The 19,203-nt window shown below is 39.0% G+C and overlaps 1 protein-coding gene across 1 annotated transcript in view; it reads right to left on the minus strand.

Annotated features, from left to right (window-relative positions):
• Positions 1 to 19,203, minus strand: part of MTHFD1L (methylenetetrahydrofolate dehydrogenase (NADP+ dependent) 1 like) — a 134,772-nt gene that overhangs the window by 56,793 nt on the left and 58,776 nt on the right. The window contains exons 21-24 of the mRNA XM_060753560.2: positions 8,319 to 8,458; positions 6,526 to 6,567; positions 4,477 to 4,577; positions 2,992 to 3,169 (exon numbers count right to left, since the gene is read on the minus strand). Coding sequence (XP_060609543.2) covers positions 2,992 to 3,169; positions 4,477 to 4,577; positions 6,526 to 6,567; positions 8,319 to 8,458 — 461 coding nt within the window. The remainder of the gene's footprint in view (positions 1 to 2,991; positions 3,170 to 4,476; positions 4,578 to 6,525; positions 6,568 to 8,318; positions 8,459 to 19,203) is intronic.

The following is a 19,203-nucleotide window of genomic DNA, read 5'->3' on the forward strand; positions in this document are numbered from 1 at the left end:
GGCTAAAACCACAGTTTGTTGGCTTGGCTGTCATAGCAAACTGTAGCTTAAGGGGGAAAATGAGGTATCAGTTGCACATTCAGAAATTATAAGCATCACTTTGCAAGTTATTTCTGATCTCAATTCAAGGTGCTGGAGTTGACTTACAAGGCTTTGAGACATGATGTCCAAAAGTACCTCCTCCTTTATGAACCTAGATTTTTTTTAAAAAAACTGTTTAGCAGGGGCCATAACAATTCCTACCAATTAGACTGATGAGCACGCAAGACATAGCTTTCTATATAGCAGCAACGTGAGTCATCATATTCCTTCTCACATACCATCTGAAGACAACTACCGTTAACACTAACTCTACCTTTTTAAAGTCTACCTTTTTAAAGGCTGACTTGGGGGAGGTGAGTTGGGTTTGCCATTGGTGCAGTGTGGACTCTGAATTTTATTTTATGGGCAACAGCATTTCACTGAATTAGTATTCCCAATGGAAGTAAATTCTTTTTTTGAGTATTTGGTGGGAAGTCAAAATGGTATAATTTTAAGTCAGCATGAGGCTGACCGGGTAATTCCGGGAGCTGTGGTCCCAATAATTTAAAAAACCTACATTGTCCAAGCTCTGTTTCAATTTTTGGGATGTCAAAGTGTGACAAAATATAACAGATAAGTTCATTCCTCAGCAGAAATACGTGTTGTGAGATCTCTTTTTTAATGTTTTGCCTGTCTTTATTCCATTGAAGCGACATGGCATCTTTCACAGGACTTGTGGTATTTATTTTGTACTCTGTTATCTTAAAAACAGAACTGTATAGTTGTCAAAATATGGCCTGGGAGGAATTTCTTAAGAAATGAGTGGGATTTCAGCTGGTAGGAGGCTTTGAGAGTAAGAGTCTGAATTAATGAAGCCTGGAAGATTTGTTGGAGGGGATATGTATGGTTCCTCCTTTCTTCCTCCTGCCACCCTGCCCTGGTTATCTAAGCTTACTGTTAATGAATGAGTCAGTTTATTTTGAGTAATAGCCCTCTGCTTCAAGTTAAACACGCATTCTTCAAGAAAGCTGAAACACTTTAAGGAAGTCTTCTTTGATAAGACTGCTGATATGTTGATGCTCTCCATATGTATTTCAATGAATGCTTTTAAAAAAAAAAAAAGACCATACAAACTGCACTATCCAGGATTCAGATGGGTTTTGTGAGCAGCCCCCTTCTCAGCCTAACAATGGAGAAGAAATAATAACAGTACAGATTTTAAAGGGTACTTGTGTGAAGATAAGTATTGTTAATAGGGTAAACTTGTCCCTAGTCCTCTTGAATGTCCTTGTTGCCTGTCTACATTTTTACAAAGAAAAAATCCTTGACTAACTTCCATTAATGCCTGCTCGACTAACCAAGCAGAAGGTTGTGGTGGCTGGTGCTCTCACCAGGCATCCTCTCTTAGGGTTCTCCTTCCCAGGAGCCCCTTGCACCCTATGCTTTTGGTGTGCTTGGCTGGGTAGCTAATCAGCGGTTTGCTGCAACCTGCATCCAGATCAGCTGCATGAAGGCCCTGCTTTATTCTACCAGCACAAAGTGGTAAGTTTCCATGGCTGAGTGGGGATTTGAATCTTGGTCTCCCCATGTCCTAGTTCAATGCTCAAATCATTACACCGTGTTGGCTGAGATGAATGCATTCTTCAATCTGAGAACACACTGACTGAGATCCTCTACTGCAGAGGTTCTCAAACTGTGCTCCTCCAGATGTTTTAGACTTCTGCTCCTACGATTCCTAACAGCTGTTAAGATGGCTAGGATTTCTGGGAGCTGAAATCCAAAACACCTGGAGGAGTACAGTTTGGGAATCACTGTTCTACAGAGTGAGCATCCAAGGGGAATGTTGTTTTCAATAGGGCCTCTTCTCAAGATCTTAATGTGCTAACACATTCAGAATGAAGCAGACAGTCCATTGAACAACCAGGCCCTAAAGTATTTAGGGCTTTAAGGGTTAAAACCAAATATTTGAAACAACTGGTACACAGTATGGGTCTTTCAGTATCTAAGAACAGGACGTCCCCAAGTTACAAGCATCTGACTGATGAGACCAAAAAAGCAACATAAAGATAAAGAGCAGTTAAGAGAAGAGTGTTTGAAGCCTATTAATTGGATAGCAATCAGCACTTCGGCCAGCTAATTGCCTGACATTACAAACAACTCATAGTTAAGAATGGGAGCAAGACAACAGGAAGTGAGAGAAAACTACTCCTAGGAAGGGAAATTCACTGATGCTTTATCACCAATCCTTGTTTTCACAACAAGCCATTTTTTTCAAAATCCAATTATCACAGGGACAGAATGTGAGGGGCACAGACAGCAAAACAAACAGCACAGGGGTGTGAAGTTTTCCCTATATTATCCAAGGCTATAAACAGACACACATATATAGTCGGGTTACACTTAGAAATGTACCTGCACCAACTTACAAACAAATTCAACTTAAGAACAAACCTACAGAAATTATTTTGTTTGTAACTTAGGGACTGCCTGTAACATCTTCTAGATACAAGACACTCTTCAATGGTAGCCCCATGCAGAGCACACTGCAATAGCACAGTCTGAACTTCTGTTTCTCATAAATATGTAAGTGAAATTAAAACTAATGTATTATGTATTTGAAAACATAATGAGTGACTCAAAAACAGCAGTCATAACTGCCTGTTGCAAATCCACATGGCAATGCACAAATTAAATCCTCTACATATAGGTATAGACTTTTGTGTTTTCAAATGTTATCTTCTACACACAGCTTGAGAGAATATGTAATTCAATATGCTTAAAAATATATTTGATGACAGTAAACAAAAATAAACATGCGTTCTCATCAGAAGTAACACCTATTGCTAGCGATAGTAACTGAGTGGCTGCTTATATAACCACATGCCAGGATCATTCCCCACCTACTTCCTCTGAAAGAACCGTTGCATCATGTGCTTTCTTGTGTGTTACAGTACCTTTACTAAAACTTACCTCCAGGTCATATAGATATCTGAAGTGATTTGGCTGACTGGCAGCTCGTGTTACAGCTTGAGCCAAATCCACTGCTCCTCTGCCACCATCTGACCAATGATTGCAAGGCACTGCATCAGAAGCTCCCGACTCTTTGGCAATCTTACAGACTAAATCAATCTCAGCAGGAGAGTCAGTTCTGCCAACAAAGCAATTATTTTATTTATGATATGATTTCTATTTGCTAAGTCGTTCTCCTTAGTAATGTCTACAGAATAGCTGATGGTTAGGAAATGCTATGCAATGTCAAGTGCCTTGTTCAACAAATGGCCCAAAGCAAAAGTTTTTTTTTTATATTCACATATAGTGGCTGCCAGGGATTCCCAAACTTTGGTCCTCCAACTATTTTGGACTTCAACTCCCAGAAGCCCTAGCTAGTTTGGCCCAGAAGCCCTAGCTAGGAATACTAGGAGATGAAGTCCAAAACATCTGGAAGAACAAGTCTGGGAAACACAAGTGGTTGTAAACACAAGAGCCCAAATACTATTGATGCCTACAACATTGGCCCTGGCAGCTGGTCTTACTTGATGGATAGATTAAAATGATAGCTTCCTCACTCCTATAATTTGTCCTGCTTTTCTTGCAACATACCCATTATCCATATTATGTTCTTAGTCCCTCCTCCCAAACTGCAAAAATGTTAAGAAGGAAGAGTTGACTAATGAGAGACAGAATTTTTAAGGTCAATTTTAGGGTTCTGTCTCTTATTTCAGATTCCACCCCAAATCAAGGTGTGTCTGGGCAGAAAAGCAGAACTGATTAATCTCTTGAATGGCTCAGGTCCCACATGGTAGAACTCCTTTGGCAAAAATCCAGATGGTGTGGACACACAAGATCCTATGGTGATCCAGGGCAAGGGGCATTTTTGAGTAAGAAAACCCTAAGGGAGATAGTGGTGAATTGTTATCACATTGCAGATTGCTCAAAAAACCACACTTACATTGGTAAATTTAGCAATTTAAAAAGAGATAGACCATTGCAACCACAGGAGTCAAAGATATATTTAAAGTAATACATAGTTTGAAGCTCTTCTGTAGTTGCCTCTGAATATAAATTTGAGTAGAACAACTTCCATATCAAAGACCTGAGTGACTGGGTACTTAAATTTATTAAATAAGGGCTGAAGATCTGAATGTGGCATTGTCAGTATTTTATATTTTATGAATATTCTAAATTTGCCTATATGTATATTCATGTATGTGTATGTGTACATACCTATATAAAGAGTTGGAAATCCTTAACTTTTAAAATTCTATTCATTCTTTAATATCTAGTTAAACACTGATTTAAATTCTTTATTGACTAGAGAAGCATTAAATATGCTTTATTAGTATACTCGGGATTTTGGGAGATAGAGAACTTCTATCCATCTAGTGGTGCAATTCCAAAATTCAAATGTAATGTATGAGGTTAATTCTCTGGTGGAAAATGGACAAATAATTTTACCTGAAAACGTTTAGAGCAACTACAACAGGTACTCCAAAATACTGTGCAATTTCAATCTGTTTCTTTAAGTTATTACAGCCATCAGACACCAACTTGAGATTCTGCATAAGGTGAGAGAGAAAGTCAAAAGTAAATTGACATTTTAACAGTAATGACAAATACTTTTATTTATCATCCAATTACAATGCGATGCATTTATACCCAATCACCATGCTAAGAACATGGCAAAATATAAGACACATCGAGACTCAAAGCCATCTGATAGATGCTTGGCCAATCCCATATCAATTTGGATAAAGAAAAATCAAGAATTGAACATTTTATAGACCATGACCCACCTTCATCTACTCTAATCCACAGCTCCACCTAAAGGGTTTATCTAGTAAACACAATTAAATGTGGACATTTCTGCAGTTACTTAATTCTACTGGAGTGTTACTGCTTTATCCCTCTTCCCACAAGAGATTAGATATTAGTTCAAGGACAAATCCAGGAAAGGAACATGAAGTCCACTGTGTTGAAAACCTCTCAAGGCTTATATCTAGCACACAAAATGAATGGGGGACACTGCAAATATGTAAATCTCCAAGGGAGTTTTCATATAACTGACTGACCTTGGCGTATCTGTGGCCTGCATCTGCAGCTGTTACTGATACACAAGGTTACTTAAGATGCTGCTTCCTCTGACCTTCCCAGAAGTCACCCATAAAATGTTTGCACACAGATACATTCCAGACCTTGAGGAATGCTCCTCAAGGGATGGAAGAAGGAGAAAGAGAAAGAGAAGGAGGGAAAAAAAGAAAGACAAAGACAGAGTGCCCTATAATCCCAAATGATCTGATTTGAACTGGATTATAGGACAGTGTAGAATCATATAATCTGCTTCAAAGCAGATAATCTGGGATCAGACACTGGATTATATGGCAATGTAGATCCAGACAGATAGCACTAGCCAGCTAATGGTCAAACAAGTAGGGAAAAGGAAAACTGTCCTTGGGGAAGTATGTGTTATGTGTGGTATGCACATATATAACTAGGTCTTCCAACCTGTCATAGGGATTGGGATACAGGACATCCATAAAAGTGGAAAACACAAATAGAAAACCTACTTTTTTAAAACTTGAGAGAACATATCTCGAGAAATCAATGGTCAGCCTCTGACAGAAGTTGACAATGTAGTTGCAGTGGAGAACCTAGGGATGCCTAGATAGAATGTATTAACCAAATCCACAAAAGTGGGGGACCAACTGCACATGCAATAGAAAAAATGAAAAGTTCCTTTCATCACATTCCCTTAAGTTTCCTTGAACAATACGCAAGAACGAACAAAACCGAGGAACTTGAAAAATCTGCAACTTTTTGGTTACAACTAACTATAGCATGTGCTTTTGTGGACTTAAACTCTATTTCTATCAAAACCATGACTTTAAAAAAATTCCACACACAAACTGGTGTAATAAAATAGAAAAACAACAACAACAAGGTATAGATAATGACATCCTGTGGAAACAAAACAGTGTGTTTGTTATCTTCATTTCTGTTTACTTCTCCTAACATTTAAAAGGAATGTTGAAGTACTTGGAGGTACCATTTTTAAAGTTATTTATATCATATATAATCACTTCTATCCTGCATTTCTAGCCCAGCAATCTCTGCCAAAAGTTAATAATAGAACTGCGCTGGAGGACCTCGAGAGGTTTTTTCTCTCTCTAGGAATCTTTAGGTCTTCTAACATACATACTGGAAGAGCCAGAGATTCCTAGTGAGAATGGCTTGATCAAATCCATAAATAATCAAATTTGTGAAAGCTAAAGTTGCAAATGTGGAGAACTAACTGTAACCAAAACATTGCTATTAAATTGTAAAACAAACGATGAATCATAATATGATGTATTTATAAAGTTATACTTTCGCTCCTGGAAAAATGGGACAGATTGCCAATACAGTTACATAAAACTAATGCAGAATTCATTACTTCCAAAATCTGAGAGCAATGCTGGAATACTTATTGGAAAAATTAGTTGTAATACTGGCAGAAACTGTTCTTACCTCTTCTGTGTATTCTTTCTTAAGAGGGGCACCAGCTGTTACCTGAAATCATAAAAACAAGCTGAACTACAGCCACATAATTTAGATGAAACAACCATGTTTTCTGGTTTTTTCCAGGCTTCTTGTTGTTATTATCGTCATAATCACCACCACCACCACCATCATCATCATCATCATCATCATCATCATCATCATCATCTCTGTAATCATGAACTCCTCAGGAATTGAACTCTTACCACTTGGAAGGGTGGGACACAGAGATTCAAAGGATTGCTGCTAAATGCCTCTTTCATAAACAGCCACTAGCCTCAGTTATTTGCAAGATGGTGACCCTACAGCAAAAGGCCTAATGGGATATTCTCCATTTGTGAAGTTATTTTTTTAGACTTGTTCTGGCTCAAAATCTGATAACAGCTTAACTTGATAACTTGTTAAACTGTTTGTAACTTTTTCTGTCATTGTAGCATGTTGCCATCATGAAATATAGTGCTTTGAAATTAGGTCTGACATTTTGAAAAACCCTGTATTATTTACTAGAAGACGGAGACTAATAGAAATGATTCTGCAGAGCACGAATGAGAACATCACCTTGCAGGAGGAACTTAAGTGGGGATACAGAGAGTGGAGCATGCATTATGAGGAAGATTAAGACATTTCATTTAAATATCTACAATTTTAAGAAAGAAGACTACACAAATGATAGTGGAACATGAAAAGGTCCTCTGTATCAATGAATTCTGCACCCATAGATTCAGCCATCTACATCATGAAAATATTTTTTAAATTCCAAAAGAGCAATATTTGTTTTTGCCATTGTATAAAAGGGACACAACTTTACTATGTCGTGGTATATAATGTGACTTGAGCATACACAGAATTTGGTATTCTTGGGGGAGGGGTGTGTGTCCTGGAATCAAACCCCAGGAGATACCAAGGGGCCACAGTACTAAAGAGAGAAAAATGGAACAGCAAATGATTGTAAATAAGTAATGGCTGATGGCAAGAAAGATTGCAAAAGTGGTGTGTATGTGTGTGCGTGAGAGAGCAAGACTAGCAAGAAATTACATGTTTTGAAAAGTGGGGAGGGGAGGAAATGAGGACTCAAAGATGAAAGCCAGGCTGCATGCCTTTGTGACAGGCTAAGAGAGAGAAAAAACCAAAATAACTTTAGAGGCAAGAATGAGAGATTTCATTTTAATAATCCATCTGGAGCAGTACAATGACTCAGATCAAAGGAAGGCAAGGAGAGAACTATCTAATCAAATTAAGTACTTCTGAATTCCACAGATTTTAGGAACTCCTGTCTATAAAATTGTATGGGTTTTATAGTACATTGTGCTTACTGTGGTGTAGCTATGCACAGCAATGCAATAATGGACCTCATGGAAAATGAGGAGGCAGCAGTAGGCGCTGTTTCAGACTGGGAGGAATACAATGTGTTTATCCATGGCAGTGAAAGGGCAATGCTCAAGGGATAAGACATAGAGGAGGAGAAAGAAAAAAACCCTGCAAACAGACTTAACTCCCCTTTCTAAAGTTTAAACGTTTCTAGAGCTATCCACTTCAATATAATTTAAACCGTGTAATCCCCAGTGATAATCCCACATCTGCGTGATGAAAGACAGTCCAATGAGAGTCTCTGTTAATCGGCTTGTGATGTCCTGAGAGTTATTCCAGTAATTTTAAAATTAAAATGTTTATACATATTTCAAATGATAAGGGCTTTCTTTTCAAAACTCTAGGGAGTCCCAAAGATTTATCATTTGTTTTATTAGATAGGTACAGAAACTTACATTTGGCCCACCTCCATGCATCTTCAAAGCTCTCACTGTAGCAACAAGAACAACCACGCTGGGAACCAAGCCAGAAGCTCTGCATTTGATGTTGAAGAATTTCTCCATCCCAATATCAGCACCAAAACCAGCTTCAGTTACTGTTAGGAATGAAGGATTAATGTAAGTTAAGAGGAATCAGACAGTCAAGGAAAAGTTTCCATTTCTTTGTCAATACAGCTGAGCATACTGTGGGAGTGAAGGCGGGGTGACATGCTAAATGAGAAAGAAAGAATGTGTGCAGAGACTTCTCTCTTGTCAGTGGGAAAATGATGGCAACACATAAGCACCCATTTTCAAGGCTTAAATAATTAACTTTTAATAGAGTATGCCAATGGAAAATAGATGATGCTTCTGCTGGCTATATTACTGTGTTGTTTGGTTCTGAAAGCTCATTAATGATTTTTTAAAAAATGCAAGTCTACACAGAAAGAATTTAAATAATGGAGTCAACTCTTTGTTGTTGAGAAAATGCCCTAAATCCAAACAGAAATTGTAGATAGCATTGATCCACTGAATCAATGGGGACTTCATAAGTCAATGTTTGTGTAAATGATTCTATTCTAATTAGGGACAAACAAGTTGAGAAATATTTTCTGTTGGAGCATGAAAGGAATCAGTGAGTATGTGTTTGTCAACTATAAAATAAGGTGCATGAAGGTGATTGGTTGGGCAATGCCTGGGGAGCAGGCTGAGCCTGGGACTTTTGGTTACTGTTACATTTTTGTTTAGGCTTAAACTATGCAGGTGCAGAGAGAGAGGTACAGAGAGAAGAGAGAAGAAGAGACACAGATTTTGAAATGTACTCTTTGTTCATGAGCTGCTGAAGAAGTTTATCCACATGGACAAAGAAAGACCATTCTAAATCTCTCATAAAAAAGGACATGATGTGCATTGATGCAATTGATCACATTGTACATATGCTCTGAACTAAGAAGAGTAAACTCCTTGTTCTTTACTGTTCACCTGCATGGCATATTTTCTTTCTCTGGCAAGGCAGTGTGCAGGCTGATCAAATGTGAACTACACATGGTTTATTTTACATTACACCACATTTTCATCCTTCACAACTTCTTTTTGAACAAATCCTGTTTAGAAGGCTCTGTGATGGGTTTGGCTAAGGGCTGCTATAGGTCAGAAACAACCTGAAGACACACAACAACAACAACAACAACAACAACAACTGGTTTGAGCATTGGGTTATAACTATGAACCCACAGGATGACCTTGGGCAAATCACACTTTCTCTGCCTCAGAGAAAAGTTAAGGATAACCTCTTATAAACAAATTTGGCCAAGAAAATCTCGTGGTATAGTCATTTTAAAGGCGTCATAATTCAGAAATGATTGGAAGGCACACTGCAACAACAAATACATCCTGCTCAGTCATTATCAATGTAACTTTTTTTGAGGACACTCAGAGATGGAGACCCTACTACCTCTCTAGGCAATTGGTTCCACTGGTGACTTGTCAAGAAGTAGTTGTACTTTTGAATGCTTAATGGTACTTTTGAATGCTTACATAGGGAAGTGTAAAATGTTACATATACCTCAAGACTGAAGGGGACAAATCAGAATGTGACCATAAGTTCTAAATACACTTAACAAAAAATATTACCACATCATTACTTGGTCCAAACAGATGGTCCAGATTTGAATCCTTCCCTCATATCATCATCTGCTTTCACAGTTTCTGCTCTACTTTGGGAAACAGCTGAAAAAATATTACTGTGGACAAGAGTTCAGGAGCACCAAATGGTTCTACTTTCACTCTACATTTCACAAAATAAGAGGAAAACGTGTTCAAGCCTTATCTCAAAAAGCGAACTGAATTTCTTATTTTAAAGACTGAAGTGGACCAGCACTCCAAGCTTCTGAGAGAGGAAGGAAACAGGATGCAGTATAAAAATTGCTAGGATGACTGTAAAGGAAACAAAACAGAGAGTAAATGTAAAGATAAAGTAATGTGCCAAAGCCTTGTGCTTTGAAACCTGTTTGTGCTCAAATATCAGCACAATCACTTTTGTATTATTTCCTGCCTGCGAAGCAGAGTGCCAATGAAAACATAAGCAAACAGAAGTCAGTAGGGCAAAGAAGATTCATGCTACACTTAGCTCAACAGTTATGTGATTACAGTGATCATTTATGTAATTATAACTAAGTTGACAACTTGCTTTGTGCCAAAGCTCCAAACACACACTTGTATTCTGGAGGTCCTGTTTTTGCTCACAAATAAAACAAAGGTTAAACAAAGGCTATAAGAAGCTGTAGCGTTATGGAATGATAGTGTCAGAAGGGGCCCCATGAGCCATTGAGTCTAGCCTTCTTCTCAGTACTGGATCTCCAGAAGGTAACTGATCAAGCTTTTTTTGAGGACACTCAGAGATGGAGACCCTACTACCTCTCTAGGCAATTGGTTCCACTGGTGACGTGTCAAGAAGTTTCTTCTAAACTTCAATCAGAACCTTCCCTACTGTAACCACTAGGCTAAGGACTAGTTCTAGATTTCCTCTTTGTGGAAATCCTTGAGGTATTTAAATAATGCAATCACGTCACCCCTCAAACTGAGCACGCAGAGCTTCTTCAACCTCTCAACATCCTCATTACCCTACTATGAACTCATTACAGCTTGTCTACATCCTTCTGAATATGTGGTGTTCAGTACTCTAGATGATGTTTGACCATTGCAAAATATAGTGGAATTATTTCCCCCCCCCCCCCTGAATTTTAAACTATGGCATTTGCTTTTTATGCTACAAAATAATTACAAGATCAGTTTCCATGTAGTACTGATAAGCCAAGTATCCCCTGCTCTCTACTCATGTATTTGGTGTTTGGGCCCTAGGACCTCATCACACTCAGTCACTCAATGTGTACAACAGTGAGGGGATTTACCAGGCAGCAGGAAGAATCTGGCAGCCAACAGGGGAATCCATCACCCATGGGGTCACCTTCCCCATCCCACAAGAGAAGGTGTTACTGCCTGATTTACTGCTGGGAATGATAACACAGGAAACCTCCCACGTTCTCATTGTTCCATCCTATGACACTTACATCACAGTTCAGGGCTGGAGCCCCGCTGAAAGTAGCTCTACATTGTTTGATGGGGTTTGGTGGGCTCCATCAACAAGATAAATGCAACAAGGATGAAAGTGTTGTAGGATGGGCAAATTTGCCTGTGTGATGAAGTCCCTAAGTGCAGAATTTTGCATTTGTCTTGTTGAACTTCATCTTGTTCATTTCAGCCCAGTTTTCTAGCTGTTCAGCGTACTTTTGAATTCTGTTCCTATCTTTCAATGTTTTAGCTATCTATCTGAGTCATCTGCAAATCTGACAGAGATCACCTACATCCAATCATAAAATCATTACTAAAAATATTGAATAATGTTCATTCCAGGACAGAACTTTGCAGAATAAGCCCAAGAAATTAAGCTGACATCAATTATATATGGCAGGAAAAGGGATGTGAAGAAGATCAACACATGAGAGAAAGAAGGAAAAGCACATTTAACAGAACACCATTATTTTTTTACTCATTTTTGTTTTCTGTAATTAGAGTAGATGTTTTATACCCCTGAATACAATTCTGACTTTGCTTCCTGGCAAGTTAAAAAAGAACTATTCTAGAGATTCTGCATGTAAGGTTTATATCATCTAGTATCTCAGTACAGTGGTTAACATGTAATATGCCCCAAGAAAATAGATTTATCGAATAGAAAGAGGGCATTGGTTTATGCAGCTGATTAAGTTGAGCCCTTAAAAAAACAGCAGCAAATATGTTATTATGTTGCATTTTAAAACAGTTCTGTATTAGCCTTGAAAACAAGTGTGGATTTGGAAATGATGGGGCGCTCATAAATGAGGAGCATATGTTTCAGTTTGCAAGGACACAAATGGAATTGTGATAAGAAAAATCAATTTTCCCCATAACAAAATTCCTTGTAAACAGAGGCAGATTTTAATGAAACTATGCTTCATGTGGTCAGTATCTACTATCAACAGTTCTAAATCAAAACAAAGCAAAATGCTGGAAGACCTTACTGAGAAACATGCACACTAGTCTAAGTTTCAGGACATGGGATTGCTGAAGCCAAATTCCAGAACAATGCAAAAGGAAATGGAAATTCTGAATTGCTAGCTGCCATCAACTTCCATGATGTAAACATGTGTATCCTAGTGAAGCTGTCAGCAAGAAATCTATGGAAAGGAAGAGTTCAAAGTCACAGAAGCACATGAACTCTAACTCCATGGATCCAAGGCATTTAAGCTGGGAAGCAATGCTGGCCGTAAGCAGCAAAGAACCAAACTATGCTGATGCCAAAATAAACCAGCATGGATCATAATTCATCAGAAAGGCCACAACTCTCTTTCTGGGCAGTTAATATAGCAAATGGTCAATGGATGAACTGTTTGTACAGCATGACCTCAAAGCCATCTCTTCAGAACAAACTGTGGAGTTTAAGAGTCTCAGCTCTTTCCAAGTATTCATAATTTTCTGTAAATTTTTTAGCCTTCTCAAGAAAAATACTGAAGGCAAGGCAAAGATAATGGACTGAACACAGAAAGAGATGAGCAACAATAATACTGCCAACACTGGTATAAATGCAAGGACAAATCTCAAATGCTTTAAAGGCAAGTCTCAATCGAAAGGATCTGTGCCTAGTTTTGTCCTATCTAGATTTTTATTTGGAACTAATTCTAGCATTTGTAAAGCTGCAAAGGCAGTCTGGCAAAGCATGACTATTGATCACATCCAAGCAATCTCAGATTTCTCTCTTTGTTGATGCCATATGGTGTAACAGAATTTACCCTGCAGTGCTTAAGGGAAAGTTTTCCAAAATGCTGATTATTAAAATATTCTTATTACATTCAGACACCTGGCATTGTTATTGTGCAGATGAATATAATATAAGCTATAGAACTACATCGATAATGTGCTTAGCTATAATTGGGAACTTGTAGGAAATGCACGAAGAGTCGGAGACAACTGAACGAATGAACAACAACAAAAGGAAATGAACAACCCGAATTAGACATTATAAAGTATTCTGCCTATGAAATTGTAATCTTACTTTTTGTTGGCCTAGTAGTTAAAAAATAACCAAGGGGTTGTTACACCTGCATGTGCACTACTTGTAAAGTTTTGTAATCAAACCCCCAGGACCCCAAAGAGGACTTCAAAACTCACAACCATGGAAAAGGTCTCAATAGTCAAGTGCAAGGCACCTTTCATCCAGAAACCTAATTAGAGTTAACCACCACAGCTGACTTTTAGGATGGATATACAAGTTTGACCGGGGGGGGGGGGGGGCAGGAACATAGAAAAACCCCACTGCCCCTTCAGACAGTTGCATAATCTCCTAACAATGCCTCCACACACCTAAAAATGAAGCCAAACCAAAGATCACAGAAGTTGCCCAACACCCTTCTTTGTCCTCCTGGGAACCCATTTAGGCTGGCCTATTGCTATTGCCTATTGCTATTCATTGTTTCACCAACATGGGCCATTGTCCTCCCCAGGCTGGGGAAGCTATCACAGCATTCATTGCCTCAAACCCACCCACATTTTTTCCTTCACAAAACCATGAGAGATGGAACAAGAAACAGTCACAAAACTGAAAACTGGGCAATGACAATTTATTAAATTTTCCTCCAAACCCTGAGACCAATTGGTACTGGCGACAGGCATCACATCTCAGCCAAACAGTCTGCAGATCCTAGCATGCCATGATCTGGACCAAATGACACTTAGGGCAACAGAAGTCCTTTGTTTCCAACTGCTGTGAAAGTGTTATAAATATTTCTATGTTTGCACTGAGGTATTTCAGTGCTTTGGGATGCTGTGTCCACTGACTTCCTCTCTGACTACTGAGATTAAGCTTCTGATTGAACCTTCAGCCCATCTGTGTCTCATCTGGACTTTTGGAAAGCCCGACACACTGGGCTCCTAACTAGCGGCTCTTGTGGAAGCTGAAATCACAGTTTTACAACCATAAAGGCATTACATTTCAAAAATCAGTTTAATAATGTAAATACTAGATATCTCATGTGTGAACACTATTAGGAATTCACACATACTTTAACCTTCCCATTTCCTGTGAGAAAAAATAGATAATCCATCAACATTATATGAAAATCCATTACTGTATCCAAAGAGTGAATATAGGTATCTGATGCTACTAGTAAATAAAACAAACACCACTGTTACCATACTGTGCCACACATCTAAACTATAATGTGAAGGAGACAGGGCAAAGTCTGTTTCATATATTTCACATGTTAGATGATCGGGATGCATGTAACACTGTAGAATTAATGCAGTTTAGCACCACTTTAAGTGCCATGGCTCAGTGCTATGGAATAATTGTAATTGTAAGTTTTACAAAATCTTAAGTTTCTCTGCCAAAAGTGCTGGTGCCCCACCAAACCACAATTCCAGGATTCCATAGTTCTGAACCATGACAGTTAAAGTGGTGTCAAACTACATTAATTCTACAGTGTAGATGCATCACTGGTTTAACTGTATTGAACTGCATTATATGAGTCCATACTGACGATATAATGCAGTTCAAATTGCATTACTTGGTAGGTAGATCCAGCTAAAGAGTTTGGCCCTAGGTCACTCAGAAGTTTTTGTTACTGAGTAGCATTTCAATAGGAGCCTCATCAGTTCAAGTCTAATCCTCTAGGTCAGTCATGGGCAAACTTTGGTCCTCCAGATGTTTTGGATTTCAGCTCCCACAATTCCTAACAACGGGGAAGCTGGCTGGGATTTCTGGGAGTTGACGTCCAAAACACCTGGAGGGCTGGAGTTTGCTCATGCCTGATCAAGGCATTATATCACATTGGCTCTCAGTATAGATACAGCCTACTCTTCCTACAATTTAACTTTAATCACAGATCAATGGGCACAGCTTCCAAATCAATGTGCATAATTTGTATGAAGGTCAAATTCTGTCACTTTGGTCTCTCTCTCTCTCTCTCTCCTCTGAATAGAAAAGATAAAGAAACCATTTGGAGAGAAAACTTAATTGATAGATAAACCATCTTGCAACAAATAGATAAACACTGAGCAACAATGAGTTAAATTTAAAAGTACTAAAGACCAGCTTCCATCTGAAGGTCATTGTATCTAATCAACTGAATGCCAAGATATCCTCTTTTGAAAAGGGAAACTATAGGAAAAGGAGTAAAAATATCTTCTCTCCCAATCTGTACCATATATGCAGAATGCCGTTGAAAGAGATAACAGAAGACGTCACACCACTGAAGGCAGAGTTGAATCAGAATGATCAATGTCTCTATCATTCGGTGCAATCATCCAGGACACGCCACACTTGAAGCCATTCATCACAACAGTGAAAAGCTACCTCCCAGTTAGAAGCACAGGCTGCTTCAACCTGCTGAGTGGCTAAAAAGATTCCTTTAATGACTGCTCCTTCCTCCAACAATATATTTCACCCACACTGCTTTTATACACCATCAGTAACAGTATAACCATCTATGTGTCTATAACAGAAATTGTAATCATATACATTAAGACCCCATAACTATATCCTTAAGCACAGACAGGAAACAAATAAATAGCATTGCGCCATGGCTGTTAAAGTGGTGTCAAACTGAATTAATTTTACGATGTAGATGAACTTCTGGTTTGACAGGAACAGCTCTAGATTTTATGCTGAACTATTTTCTCCGCTACTTTTATAATGTACCACTTTTATTTCCATTTCTGTCCTTCCTCCTCTTCCTCCCCCTTGATGTTGTTCTGTGATTTGACATTGTTTCTGACTTATGATCCTATCATAGGGTTCTTAGCAAGATTCGTTCAGAGAGGATTTCTCTTTACCATTCTCTGAGGCTGAGAGTGTGTGACTTGCCCAAGGTCACCAGTGGATTTCCGTGGCTGAGTGAAGATCCAAACCCTGGTCTCCAATGCCCACACCACTTTACCATGCTGGCTCTCCTACCTCTTTGGCTTACCTTAATTACTGAAAACAGTGTTCAAAGTTAAAAATAGTTTTTGCTCCCTTAACACAGCAGAAAGGATTGAATCTTACCCTTCCCAACAGGACACCCCCCCCCCTTTTTAAAGATCTCCTAAACTCAGTACATAATTCCAGGCTTTCTTTGCTTAAAATGGTAGTTTGGTGTGTTTTTCCTCATTAATAACTTCTGCTCCATTATTGCCTGGTGGACACACTCTTTTGTCTCTGATGCCACTTTTCCCTTCTGTCTCAGTCTTCATCTATGCAATGTTAACGTATATGCACTATTCTAGTCTGGCTTCAGTCTTCTCTGACAAAATACATGTTCCTACTACTAAATAGCTAATTTGCTTTTGCTTAGCTCTGTTTACATGGAGATAAATGGCAGAAATGCAGAGGGGGTGAAGCCTGCATATCTAATTGGAACTGGAGAGCCCTGTTATTTTCTGATTTGATAGGAGTGAGTTATGAGACGCAATACCTCTGACAGTGTTGCTGGATTTGATTTATGAATCCTTAAGAAAGAGTAAGAGAGAGAATGACCTCGAGTATTTTTTTTGCCTGTGGGAGACAAAGAATTTACTTGTGTTAGCTGTATTTTGGAGAGGAAGGTGGGAAATCTGCTGAAATGGCTTATATTTGGTCTATAAATTATAACAAGCGATGTTAGCTGGCCTCTGATGAACAGAATATTTCAGTCGTCTGCAAAACAGTATACACCATGGTTGTGTAAAGACACTTGTGGTAACAATGATTAAAAGAAAACCTGGTGCCCCTGTTTGAGTCCATTTTATAGTTTTATCCAAAACAAGTGTATAACTGTTCATTTAACAGAACAAGCACCATCAACTGATAACTCTCCAACATTAGTATCAAAAGGGTTACGAATCAGTTATTGGACAACTTCAGATTTGGTTTGGGGTGCTGATTAAAAAAATTGCATTGGATAGCATGGCAAACAGGGGACTGTGGATGTTGTCATTCAAAACACTTGAGGGTCCTAAGCTTCCCACTTTGATGAGATCAGAGGGACCCCAATAAGGGATGGAAGAACTGTCTTCATTTTTCCTGCATCTCTCATTGCTTGCTTGCCTCTTTGCAAGTGTGGATGTACTATAGCAGCTCAATCCAATCCAATCTAATCCAATCCCACCTAGTTAACAAATACCCTAAAAATTGTCCTAACAAACTAAATGTGGCCTTTTTGGACCTGAAGGGGGCATTTGACTCTGTGAAAAGAGAAAAGCTCTGGGAAAAACTAGTAGCCCTTAATATGGACCCAAAACTTCTCTTTTTTGATTAAGAAACTGCACAACCAAAACCTATGTCAGGTAAAAGAAACAGGGGATTCCTGTCGAACCCAATCCAGGTCCAAAAGGGAGTCAAACAAGGATGCGTACCAGCCCTACTTCTATTCAACATCTTCTTGCATAGCCCTATAGCCCTGGCCGAAGTGGACGGGCATAGCCCCAAAAATTGGCCCAAAGCATGTTCCCTTCTTTCTATTTGCGGATGATGCAGCCCTACTATCCCTCTCCCAGGTGGGTTTAAAAAGACTACTGCACAAATTTGTTGACTTCTGTGAGACAAATGATTTGCAGGTGAATTATGATAAAACCAAGATCCTGGTTTTTGGGAAAAGCAATAAAAAACGAGTCTGGAAGATAGAGGGCCATCACACTCCGCCTCGGAGTGTGGTGGAGGCTCCTTCTTTGGAGGCTTTTAAACAGAGGCTGGATGGCCATCTGTCAGGGGTGCTTTGAATGCAATATTCCTGCTTCTTTGCAGGGGGTTGGACTGGATGGCCCATGAGGTCTCTTCCAACTCTATGATTCTATGACTCTATATTGAGCAAGTAAAACATTTCAAACACCTAGGACTTTGGTTCAGTAACAACCTGTCATGGTCCACTCACTTAAAATATACACTGGCCCAGGCCCAATCAAGCGACAGTGCCATCAGGAGGTTTTTCCATTGCAGGGGCAACCAATATATCCCCCCAGCTCTGAAAGTTTTTCAAGCAAAAGTGATGTCACAACTAATCTATGGAACGCCCATTTGGTTAACCCCTAATAAGAGGGCCACCAGATCCTTCCACTCAAAATAACTCCACAAATTGTTTGATATCCCAAACTGTGTCCCGTATGCAATTGTATGTCTAGAATCTGGCCAATACTCTATAGAGGCCACTATCTGGCTAAACATCATAAAATTTTTGTTATCTATCCACTACCAAAGCCCCAGCAACTCTCTGACCCAACTCACCTTGAGCGAACTCTATCACTTAAAATGGTGCTCAACAGTTCTACCAAAGATCAAGGAATTGGGCTATGATAGCGACTTCTTGAACTTGCTAACTTTCACTGGGATCTTTACCCTTATCAAAAAGAGGTGGCTAGAAAGGGATTATAACCAATTGTTGTGCTTGACCAATAAATCCTGTTCACCTATGAACATGGCAATTCCATTCATATTGGGAAACCCACCCTTTTACATTGCAGCGCTCACCAACCCCTCTTACAGGACAGCCTACATGCTGGCTAGATTTAATATTATACCATCTCCGCTCCCTCAATGGTCTACCGAGCAATAAGAGGCTTTGTCCCTGTAGCACAGGACAGCTGGATTCTATCCCGCATATTATTCTGCACGGCCCACTTTACCAGGAACCAAGATCTAGCTTACTACCACATGTTATAGATTCCTTGAAAATCCACAGTGACCCAGACAAAGTAATTATGCTTCTAAATTGTCAAGATTTTAACTGCTTTTCAGTGGCAAGATTCCTGAATGAAGTCTGTAAACTGAATGTGTAGCAAATGTGAAGTTTCCTTTTCTATTGCTTGTACTGTATTTTAT

Source organism: Anolis sagrei, chromosome 1, assembly GCF_037176765.1.
Source record: "Anolis sagrei isolate rAnoSag1 chromosome 1, rAnoSag1.mat, whole genome shotgun sequence".
In the NCBI taxonomy this organism is placed as follows: Eukaryota; Metazoa; Chordata; class Lepidosauria; order Squamata; family Dactyloidae; genus Anolis; species Anolis sagrei.